The 12,296-nt window shown below is 46.9% G+C and overlaps 1 protein-coding gene across 1 annotated transcript in view; it reads right to left on the bottom strand.

Moving 5' to 3' along the window:
* Nucleotides 1-3,011: 3,011 nt before the first annotated feature.
* Nucleotides 3,012-12,296, bottom strand: part of FAM20B (FAM20B glycosaminoglycan xylosylkinase) — a 43,198-nt gene continuing 33,913 nt past the window's right edge. Inside the window, exons 5-9 of the mRNA XM_080825131.1 lie at nucleotides 12,023-12,194; nucleotides 11,523-11,714; nucleotides 9,745-9,804; nucleotides 6,267-6,790; nucleotides 3,012-3,558 (exon numbers count right to left, since the gene is read on the bottom strand). Coding sequence (XP_080681257.1) covers nucleotides 6,559-6,790; nucleotides 9,745-9,804; nucleotides 11,523-11,714; nucleotides 12,023-12,194 — 656 coding nt within the window. The 3' untranslated portion in view covers nucleotides 3,012-3,558; nucleotides 6,267-6,558. The remainder of the gene's footprint in view (nucleotides 3,559-6,266; nucleotides 6,791-9,744; nucleotides 9,805-11,522; nucleotides 11,715-12,022; nucleotides 12,195-12,296) is intronic.

Genomic DNA, 12,296 nt, shown 5'->3' with positions numbered 1-12,296 from the left:
CCGGAGCCGGGGCGGAGGGGTGGAGAGAGGCCCTGGGGAGGCGGGGAGCTCCTCCACCCCGGGAAGTGAAACCGCTGCAGGCAGCAGCAGGTCTCCACAGCTGGGAGTCCGCGAGGGCTCCAGACTGGAGATGCTCGGCTTCTGGAAACCCCCGTCCGGGACACTCCACTGAAGGAAGTTCGGCGACACTGTGTGCGCTCTCTTGGCTACGCTTGCAACCTTCAAGTGCTTGTGACCTCGAGCCGCTCCTCAGAGAGCACTGGCAGGACTTGAGGGCGCCTTTCCTCCGGGACCCCGTCTCCACAGCATGAGCCTGCCACCTGCTTGTCGGATTTCAGAAGACCTTAATGCATTTTTCAGAATCACCCGAATGACGGAAGTCACTGGCCTCACGGGGCTCTCCCTTGAACAAGGTGCCGTCTAGAGGTCGCGGGACTCGACTCACGAACGGCACAGGCTCGGTGGCTTTGAGGTTGGGTTCTGCAGGCAGTAAAGTGAATCCCGACGCCGGGCCTCACAATGTCCGTCTCTCAGATCACACTCAGCGCACCGTGCGCCATTTCTCAACAGCTCCCCACATCTGCCCTCTCAGAACAGCTGCAGAAATCACCGGAGATGATACCACCACAGTTACACTGCTGCACATTGTAGGTCTCAGCCACTCAGTGATGGCAACACTGAACCCAAACCTCCCACAGGGCAGCTTCCCCAGCCCTGCTCCATGTGCAGGCAAGCCCGGGAAACCTGGCACGGACCCTTGACAAGGAACACACCTTTATGCATATCCGGAAATTGAAAACACGAACTCAATCAGTGAATGAGCCTGAATGCCAACCCAGTAGGGCCTCTCCCATTTCCTATGTGCGACCCTGGGTATTATTTGCCCTAGGCCTGATGCCCCACCTAGAAAATGGCATAATAAAACAGTCACTTGACTGGGGGCTACGAGCGTTAGTGAGCTCATTCAGTTTACAAGTGAATTTATGGTGATAAAATTAATAGTAACACTGGTTTCTTTTAAAAACCCAAGTTTTAGGGTGCCTGGGTGGCTCAGTGGGTTAAAGCCTCTGCCTTCAGCTCAGGTCATGATCCCAGGGTCCTGGGATCGAGTCCCACATCGGGCTCTCTGCTCAGCGGGGAGCCTGCTTCCTCTTCTCTCTCTCTCTCTGCCTGCCTCTCTGCTTGTGATCTCTGTCAAATAAATAAATAAATAATCTTAAAAAAAAAAAACCAACAAAAAACCAAGTTTTAGGACTGTGAAAATAACACTCTCTACTGTTAACTTTCATGTAGGACTAACTGCTAATTTCTGAAGTGTTCTGATTTGAATTTAGCACTGAGTGGCAAATAAAGTAGGCAGCTGGAAAGTTCTTGGACAAACATCTTGATTTCAAGAGGACATTTTTTTCCTAAGAGTAAAGGTAAACGCGTTTTTTTCCACCTTTGTCAGTTCCACACAGAAACAATGGATCCAAACACCAGTTTTTAGACAAACCTCAGATTTCAATAAAACAACATTTCATTCTCAGGGCTTGGAGGCAGTTGGTTCCAAGTCTAGGAATGAGATCTCATGGACGATGGAGACATCTAGAGGCTGTTGTGAAAACTACAGGCCGCCATGACTCCTTAGCAGGCAAACCCCTCTCAGGCTACTGAAGTGTGGTCCAGGAGCTTGTTAGAAAGGCAGAATCTCAGGCCTCAAACCCACTCAATCAAAATCTGCATTTTAACAAAGTCTAAGAGAAAAACGGGCACACAAACCTATACTGAGGTCATCAACATGGCACCTAGCTTTGCCACGAACCTCTTCTCAACCCGGCTGGAGGCAGACGGAACCTTCCCCTGAAAACAATCTCTGAGTAAAAATCAAGCCTTTATCTCCAATTACACTTGGCATGTAAAAAGTAAATTCTGAAAACATAAAATCAATGTTTCATAGCTCATCTATACACGGGTGGCTCCTTTGTTTAATGTTTACACTAAGGAGCAACTAAAACAACACACTGGACTCAGAGGGTCCTTTCAAGACACAGGGCACGCCTGATGGAAACCTTTCCATGGTTTCCCACACCCCTGAAGGAATGAAACAGGGCGCAGGCCCAGGAGGCTGCGTACTTCAGAAATCGGGCTTCTTCATACAGGGCAGGCCTAGCTCACTCTCTCCCCTTCTTCCGTGTGGGTTCTGCCTACCTCTCACCCTCCTGACACCCCGGGATTCATTCCTGCTCTGATTTCTACTGTAATTCATTGACATCATTCCTGACACACTTGGTGCTTCACAGTTTCCTTCTGTTGGGACCATCCATTCTTGAGGGGACTCCCAAAGCCCAAATGTTTACTAAAGACCAAACATGAACCCTCCCTACTCCCAGCTGCCTTCTCCGAGCTTTAATACCAGTCCTTCTGATATGCTTGAAAAGCAAACAAAGCCTGAATTGTATCTGAAAAAGGATCACTGAAGAACACGAGGCTGCAGCCTCCCACCAGTACTCAAGTGCGCAGGACAAAAGGTGGCACAAACAAAAATGCGACAAACCAAGTAAAAACTCAAGAAGTCTGCTTCATTGTCCAGTTGGGGTTTAGGATGCTGGATTTCTATTTCAAAGGTTAAAAAACTGGCTGTCCGAAGAAGAATAATCAGGTCCCTGGTCTCCTCCACATCTGTACAGTACTGGGCTGACAGTAAGTTCTTCAAGATTTGTAATGCTTTACTTCTAAAGAAGCTGCAGGAATGGGCTGAACTACTAAGTACACAAAAAGAATGTAAGAATTATCCAATGGAAACTTCTGGTAGAGTCACAACCTGGGATGGGCCTTTTGGAGGCCAGTGAGTAAGTGCAAAGATCTTACTCATCAGATACCATGAAATAGTCCCTGTGGAGGTTTAAGCAGGCGCAGGATTCCTCTTTTTCTGTCCCCTAACAAAACAGACAGGAAGCCGGAGAAGAGAACATTGAACATAGCTTCAAAGAAGGGAAAAAAAGGAATAAGAGGAAAAGATGATACATCGGTACTTATTAAAATCTTTATTCACTTTTTTCTTCTTTTCCAGAATTGAAACCGATAGAACACATTAGAAACTTGGGTGCATATCTGTCCTGTTTGGTGTCTTACCAAGCCCAACCTCCTGCTGTGTGACAGCTCTGAGAGGAAATCCTTGGCAGATCAAAATCGAGGGTAGCGGTTCCTACACCTCCCTTTTGAGCAAACTAAATTAGTTTCCCAGTAAGTTACTCCCAGCTCCCCCCCGTTACGTTTTGTATCTGTGAGTAACACCTTAGTTCCTTAAAAACCTGTGGCAGTAGAGTACGCAGCCCCTGCCTTTTCAACCCAGGCTGGATGCATGGAAGGGAGAGAAACTGGCCTCCCCTGGTCGATAGGTTTCACGAAGTCAGGTCTGTCTGGCTCCCGCGTGTGCCTGGCCACGGCTGGCTCTCCAGAGGTGCCCAGAAGGCGCTGGCTGAATGGTCTCTATGTGACTTCAGAGCCATTCGCAGAGACTGAGGAGAGATCCATTCATTAGCTTCAAGTTCTTCAGCAACATAAGTCAGTGTTTCCCTGTGTCAAAATAAATACGTTTTTTTTCTTGCTACAATACAGATACGACTATATACATACATATGCCTTTACTCATGTTTCCTGAAGCTCAAGCTCACAAGATCACTCCTACAGGACAGCTCACTGAGAGACGCGGTTTTTATCGCCACTGAGGTGTGGTCACTTATAGTCAAATAAGACAGGTACCACTGCAAATGGACGCTGAAGGAATATGGGGGATAGGAAGGGAAAGCCAAAAGTCTTTTTTCTTTTCTTTTCTTTTTTTTTTTAAGGAAAAGAAAAGATGAATTTTCTTGGAAGAACTTATTGTTCAGGAGACACTGAAAAATTGACATGTATAGGATTCATCCTTCCCCAAATAATATGCAATAGATGTACCTGAATTCTTCCATTTCCTCCTTAAATTTCATTTGATATATTAATCCTGAGTGCAACAGGGAGAAATGCCTTATTAATATATTATCAAACAATACTCTGAGCAAATCACAGATCCTATTAATTTGTTTTGCACAGAAAATTATTTACACCCAAACCCACAATAGAGCCTCATATTAAAGAACAATTTAGAATAAAACTTCTATACCCATATTTCCCCATTCAAACTCTGCAATAAACATATTTAAGAAGTGAGAGGAGGTAAGGAAATGGCATTCAGTTCTGATTTTCCTAGTTTGATAGTATTAAAATGTATCCACTTCTACCTTTAGATGTTGGCTAGGCACACCCAACCTAGGACTGACCAAGACCACTTCTAATGACTTGTCTGAGTATAACGGTGCTAAAGAAACCACAAAGAGGACACAGTGACAAAACTTAAAAAAAAAAAAAAAAAAAGATATCAGCCTCTGTTTTTCCAACAGAATTTGGTTTTTGTGACTTTCAGGGCTATAAGCTTTTGGTTGGTTTTCTCTAAGATTAGCTTAATCCAATCCTGATTAGAACATAAATCTATGTTCCAAGAGTCCTGTGACACCACCCTATTAGCGAACGACTTTAAACATGATAGATCTGAACACCTCTTAAGATCATGAATTTTGTAACAGCAGGAAACAGAATGAACTCATACATTTTCTGCCATGTTTTGAAAAAAGGATGGGATATTCCTTCCTGCTTGCTTCCTTAGCAATATCTTCTGCTTTCAACATTATGAGGCAAGCTCCCAGTTGGAGAACAAGTCTTATTCATTCCGCTCTGCCACACTACAGGTACCATGTGTCTGCAAGGACACTGGGCCGTCATTTGGTTGAACCAACATAAACCCAGCGAGCCCGCTGCCTCCCACCGTCTCCCTCCAGCCAGCTCCTTGACACTCTGGGTGAGCACCATCCACGATATTCTCCAGCTCAGCTGTGAATCTACTCGATGCACACAATAAATGGTCCTACAATTGAAATCTAAGGCCTCCTTCTGTTAATACCGTTTCAGTGTTTTGTGCTAACACCTGGCTCCTCAATACCTTCTTTTAGAACTCAACCCATTCTTGTGGATGTCTCAAAACATAGATACAAAGTACAAAAGCATCCTGACCTCACGCTGTTGTTAACTGTTACATGCTGCCCAGCTGCCTTTCAATGCAAGAAAACGAGGACATAGATTCTAAGCAGTTTTTGAAAGGCTGCTGCCCCATACTGGTCTCCAGAGGCTGGCACGGCATTTGCTCCCTCACACCGTTGAAACAGCAGCCTCTGCCTGACAGAAGCACAAGGCTGGACCGGCCCCTAGACAGGATGCAACGGCTTACAGGTCTGGGAGGCTCTGCAGGAACACAGACCAAGCTGAGCCTAGCCTTCTGTCGCTACCGGGACAGGGACACCGGCGCTCCACCACCAGTTCTGAATGCCCGATGAAATTAAACGAAGAAATTAGGGCTTGACATAAATCAAAAGCTTAAGGCTCTTCCTGGTAACCCCCTTCATTTTGAGGCTCAGAGAGCTTCAACTCTTTGTTCCCAGTCATTGGCATGGCCCACATCACAAGACTGGTCTGGCCGCCAGCAGTACGCGCAGTCGGCTGAGTGAGGGAGCTGGCTCTTCCCACGAGAAAGGCACAGACAGGACTGCCAATCTCTTGGGAGCAGCAGCTTCAGTGACCGAATGCCTTAAAGGCTGAGGTGGAAATAATTTCAGATGAGAAATCGGGATGGCGGAGATGGTAGGCAACTTAGCTCTCATCAAGGTGTTAGCTCAGTTTGCTTTGTTAATTCAGAAAGGATTTGCCTGCTTTGGGCAAAGGGAAAAAGAAAAGTCTCCACGAGAGCAGCCTGCATGGACAATTTGGGGGCTAACTGGGATACAACTGTGAGCACACAGATCCACTGAGGTTCAAGTCATGTCTGCTTCCCTACACTCGTGGAGCTCAAATACCGGGGGTCTCCCCGCTTCCGGTGCCGTCTCTTCCTCCTCTAAGAGCTCACGGAAAGCACAACCAGCCAATTGCTTAAAAGCCCAAGCATCCTTCCTGCTTTTGTCTTTCCCGCTAATTCGATCCTAAACACGTATCCCTGCCCACAGAGCATGCTATTGGGCTCAAGAGGCCCGGTTTCCTCGGCTGCCACTCCACAGGAGGCGGTCAAATTCCCAGCCAGATCGGTCCTGGTGCGAAAAGGACTCCAGAGATGGCCAAGGGTTTTCAGAAACTCCATTGGGATGGAGAAAGGATTCTAAGGATGAACTCAAACCACACACTCCAGAACCAGGCCCAGCATTCACCTCTCCGCACGTCACCCCTCTATCTGTCCTGTGGCACGCGAGTGAGGACCGATCAACCAGGAGGCCCGCCGCCGGGAAGTCGGGGGGTCGGCGGGAGCGCTCCCACGGTCTGAAACCTGTCGTCTTTGCTTTTGTTTCTCCTACAGAAGTCGCCAGAGGCATCCAAGGCCACCCTGCCCCCGTCACCAGAGCTTGCTGCCGGCCGTCTCCGATCCCCCTCATCCCGTTCGGAAGTGATTGTGCTGTTTCTCTAGCTTTGTAAAAAGGAGTCTCGCTTATTCTGTGGAGCGGATTACAAGTGGGAGAGAGGCATCCTGTCTTCCACCAGCACGGTGTCCGCCCCGAACTGGTCAGTGCACTGCTTCACCGTGGCCAGCACGCTCAAGAGCCGCTGCTCGGCGGCGTCCAGGTGGGGCTCAGACAGCACGGGGGCGATGGGGTCGTGGGCCATGGCGGACTTTAAGGCAGACTTCAGCACACCGTTCTTCAGGTAGTTTAGTCTGTTCCAGGTAGACACCCGAATACTGGAAGAGAGAGTTGTAAGGGAGATTACGTGAAACCTCTTACTGTCAAGAGGAGTTTAAAGCCTGCTCGGTGGGCAAAAGTCAAGAAATAATTATGTAAAACATTTCAACTAAGAAAAAAAAAATCTTGTTTCCAAAGGACCTCTACATTACCACATTTTGAGATTTTTTTCTAGGTAATTAATTAGAGGTATATGCAAAGATTTATAAATGTTCATTCCAATGTGCAACTAAATTTGTAACAGGAAAAATGTGAAACAATCCAAATTTCACCTACTGAGAAACAGTTAAAGGCATGGCTTATCCATTCAAGGGAATACCATGCAGCCATTAAAAACAGTTCTGGAAAATTTAATGGCTTGAAAAATGCCCATGATATAATACTGGGTGGGGGGAAAAAGCTGGTGGGAAAAAAGTTTTACTCCAAATCTGTGGGAAAAGAAAATGTGTGTGTATGTACACACACACACATGCACAGACAGACATACACACACGGTTAGAACGAAGTCACTATGATGTTAATAGGAGTTAGCTTTATATCTTAATAAGTAATTTTAACTCTCTTCTTTCTATGCTTCTGAATGTAAAAAATTCCTACCAGCAATATTATAATTAAACTATAATATCAATATTACAATCCTACCCACTTCCCGTGGGTAATGTGAGGATTACGAGGTAGGCACAGAAGTCCGACTCTGCAAGAGGCAGCCTGGTCCGCATCTACTGACAAAGGAAGAGCGACCTTTGGACAAAGCATGGAAGGGGCAGACAAGCACAGAGGCGGTACGATTTTACTATTCTCAAGTCCACGACAAGCACCCCCAGCATCAGAGCCTCCCCTGTGTAACTAAGGCATCACTTGTCTGCATCTCAGCCCCACACCCATCCTCCAGAGATGTACGCCCTGCTATGACACGGAGAATTCCTGGAAGCATCTCTCCGGTCCAGCTTTCTCCGAAGCGGTCACTGGAGGGAAGTGCAGACACCTCGGGCTGCTGCACAGGTGGGTCGGTAGTTAGGGAGAGTGGGTCATCAAACGGCGCTCTGCCCCGGGCCACACTGCCAGAACGAGCAGGCCCTCTTGACATGGAAACCCGAGCCCCGAAGACAGGCCCTCACTCGTGCCCTGCCTGTGGCCGAGGCGGTTTCTCCTGAGCTGTCCCTCCCTCTGTTGCCCTGACCCCAATGCAAGTCACTGCCTGAATGGGCATCCCAGAGGGCTGCTTCCTGCTCGTGCAGGGCCTGCAAACTAGCCAACTTCTCTGCTATCCCGTGAACTGAACTATCCTTCTCCATGGAGGCCCACACCCTAGCCTTGGCGACAAGGTTCCCTTCCAAGTTTGTCCTTCCTTGGGTACTCTCCCTCAGCCCTACGAAGCTTCCTTTTATAGTTATGCTTGTATCAGAGCTTCTTTATATAAACTTTCCCATTTATTTTTTTGAATTTATTTTTTAAAAATTTTTATTAACATATAATGTATTTTTTGTTTCAGGGGTACAGGTCTGTGATTTATCAATGGTCTTACACAATTCATGTACTCACCATAGCACATACCCTCCCCGAAGTCCATCACCCAGCCACCCCATCCATCCCACCCCCTTCACTCCAGCAGCCCTCAGTTTGTTTCCTGAGATTAAGAGTCTCTTATGGTTTGTCTCCCTCTCTGGTTTCATCTTGTTTCATTTTTGCCTCCCTTCCCCTATGATCCTCTGCCTTGTTTCTCAAATTCCACATATCAGTGAGATCATATAATTGTCTTTGACTTATTTCACTTAGCATAATACCCTCTAGTTCCATCCATGTCACTGCAAATGGCAAAATTTCATTTTTGATGGCTGCATAGTATTCCACTGTATATATACACCACATCTTCTTTATCCATTCATCTGCTGATGGACATCTGGGCTCTCATAGTTTGGCTATGGTGGACACTGATGCTATAAACATTGGGGTACTGGTGCCCCTTCAGATCACTACATTTGTATCTTTGGGGTAGATACCCCGTAGTGTAATTGCTAGGCACAGGGTAGCTCTATTTTCAACTTCTTGAGGAACCTCTATACTGTTTTCCAGAGAGGCTGTACCAGCTTTAACTTTCCCATTTAGCCTACTGTGTCTTTTCTAGCTTCTGACTGGATCAGACAGATACTACTATTATTACAAAAACATCTTCCTTCATAGATGTGGTTTTTGACTGGCCATACTACTGCCTCCTATTGATGAAAACAATTGAGGGGCTCTTGGGTCAACACTTCCTGCAGAATATTGTACTGCTGCTACTAAAAACAGAGGCCAGAGAAACAGCCTGGCTGCAAGGAGGGGCAGTTGGATGGGATCTGAGGGTCTCAGGCAGTGAGCCGGTAGGACACAGTGCTCCCACATTCCTTTTTTTGTGTGGCTCAGCAACGTGCAACCCAGCAGATTCTTAAGACTCCCCTTCAAACCGATACCAGCCATAATGCTTTGAAAAGGAGCTCCTTAGAGACCGCTCTTTTATCTCATTTTGATTTACCTTCTAATTTCTTTGTTCTCAAACACAGACTTTAAAAAAAATACATGGCTAAATGCCTGCGAAAAAGTTACCTTTGGCTTACACACTTTCAGACTGAGATCTGCAAACCCCAGCTGGTCTGTGGAGGGGAGTGAGAGGACTTCGAACCCCAGGGTGAACACGATACAGGGGCCAGGGATGCAGACTGCACTAGAGTCCTGGTGGGGAGAGGACCATATCCTGATATTAAAACAAACACGAATGTGTATTGAATAGACTGAAAATTTCTATTCATACAAAATTTGAAATGACTTTTGAGCTCCAGGGGTTCTGGCCTGGAAAAGCATGAGAAGCATTTGCTCAGGTCTTAGGAAGTTTTAAGGCCTGGAAAATGGATGTACTGTTACGTAAGCCTGGAAAGGAAGATGACACAGGCCAATGTATTTGCTGTGAGGAACTTACATGCAACACTGATAGAGGGGGGCGAGAATGCTTCTCTCATCCAGTGATGGGTTCCCAAAGCTGAAAATCAAGATTAAAAAACTTAGTGAATTACTTAGTGGCACCAGTTGCCTTCTTAGGATCAAAACGCGAGCAAATTCTCTAAGACGACCCAAATGTGATCCTAGATAATTTCATGCTCCCACGGCTCAGATCACTTAAATTAAAAATAAACAGGGCGTGACCAGACACAGGATTCCTAACAGTCTGTACTGTGGCATCAAACAACAAATGTCCTCATGTACAAGCCTCCTGTGTCCCACTGGCTATGGCACGGCAGTGCTGAAGCAGAACCGTGGCACACGGCGTGGAGCCCACGGGCCACAGGGAGGACCCGAACCCCTGGAGGTTTTACGGGCGCGGGGGGAAAAAGGCCATCCCCACAGTTCCCACTAACACACAGATGGTCGTCACTTGTAACAGGTTGTTCTACCTTGAAATCACCAATCAGAAAAGAGCAGGATTATCCTTTCCCTACAAGTAAGTATATGGCCAGATTCAAACAGGACAAGCAGCTCATGGAGGCTGAGAAAACAGTGATTCAAAGCATCTATAAAAATGACTTCAGCAGTAATTCAGAGGTACACAAGAAGTGGTTCTGGAAAAACTCAATCTTCTACTCCTCTCCTGGAAGCTCAGCCTTAGCTGGAAGGTCTGGGAGCTCTGAGCACAGCGCAGCCCTCAAATAATCAACGTCTAAGGCAACTATTTCCACAGCACACACAATCATTAAACAAACACACAAAGATCATTTGTATAAACCAGATGAATTTTCAGGAACGCATGTAGCACTGGCCTCCACCCGCTCTGCTGTGCGTGCCGGCCCCTGCGCTCTGCAGGTGGCAGCCCCCTTCACGGAGCACGAGGCCCCAGGGCTTGGGGTAACACAGGGCACCACTGGCAAGCGCTGCTTGGGCGTTCTTCGCTGAGGACCCCTGGGTCTCAGGTTGAGTCTCAGCACCAATGTGGGATTGACCCACGTTGACCAACGACCTAGAGCCTGGACAATTCTGGGCTCCAAGGAAGTGTTCCATTTGGCACTTATTAAATATAACTGCATGAAATTCTGAAATGAAATTCTGTAAATGAAATACTGAATCAGGCATCATGGAGAATGCAGAGGGCACAAGAAAAATATAATACGCTCTTCAAAGAGCCCATGCCGAAAAAATTAAGGACCATCCATTTATTCAAAATAAATAAGACTGTCTTAATCAAGATAAAAGTAACTTGTTTTTATGTATCAGAAGGAACTGCTCTGCTCACGATCACAAGAAGTCTGGGCCTAGACTGCCATAAATATAGCAAAACATCCTATCAAACTGATATTTAAACTACACGAACCTTTGGACAGAGTCAATTTAACAGGAATTAAATTTCATGTTCTATTAAATATGTATTTCTCAAGATTCTAGACACCATAGTCAAGGAAGAATGACAGAGGTAGTGATATATCAAAGACCTTGGTGTCCAGCTGTCTGTGCTGAGAGTCGTCTTAGACTCCTGGGGGAAAAAAACCCCACTTTTCCATTTTTTAAAGTCCTCAGAACCCTGAGGACAGAGGGAGTACGAACCCTGAGCAGGATGGAAGGAAGGGTGCCAAAAGCAAAGACCCTGACCAGAAATGGGAAGGACACCTTCCATCCACTGTGTCCTAGAGATTTCCAGGGATGTCCTAGAAAATGTCCTTCTTGTATACATAGAAAGCCCAACTGACGAGGATGGTCCTAAGGTCCTACCTTTTGGCATTATCGAGAAGGATGAGCATACTGGCGCCTTCGTCATCTTGAAAACTCTCATAGTGATGGCGGTCGGCATTGCCGATCAGGTAATCAAAGACAGCGGTGTCAATGATGTCCAAGAGGCGGGGGCCCGAGTCATAGGGGGACGTTTTCTTGACAGCATCACAGTAGCTCTCGTCATACTCCCACCTAGAGGCAAGGAGCACCACCAGCATTACAGAGTGCCAGCACTGTACCTGGCTTGTTTTGTTTTGAGAGAGAGAGAACGCAAGCGTGGGGCAGGGGCAGAGGGAAAGAGCGAATCTCCAGCGGACTCTGTGCCCAGCACGGAGCCCCATGTGGGACTCAATCTCACGACGCTGAGATTACAACCTGAGCCGAAATCAAGAGTCGGACGCATAACCAAGGGAGCCACCTGGTGCCCCTGTAGCTGGCCCTGTTTACAACACAGAGAAGAGACGTCCTTGACTGGCAGGTTTGCTCCCAGGAGCACTCACCTGGCCAGTTTGCCCTCGCGGTATGTCCTGCCCCACGGGTGTCGGTGTTTCTGCAGAGGCCACACATCTGGAAGCCAAAGCGTGACAGATCCCTCCATCGTGTCTCCATCAGCACAAGCTGGCTCTGTTTCTCGGCAGTAATAACACTTCCCATAGAAACAAGTGTTATTTCCTACGGGAGAGAAAGGAGCCAAATACACTTAAGGAAAAAAGGAAAACTCCAAATTCTCCCCAACGATGTAGAAGGGAGCAGCTAAGTGAACAGATCCTGCAA

Source organism: Martes martes (genome assembly GCF_963455335.1).
Source record: "Martes martes genome assembly, chromosome: 15".
NCBI classification, from domain to species: Eukaryota; Metazoa; Chordata; class Mammalia; order Carnivora; family Mustelidae; genus Martes; species Martes martes.
Note: the sequence above shows the minus strand (reverse complement) of the source record. Positions and strands in the feature narration are given on the sequence as shown.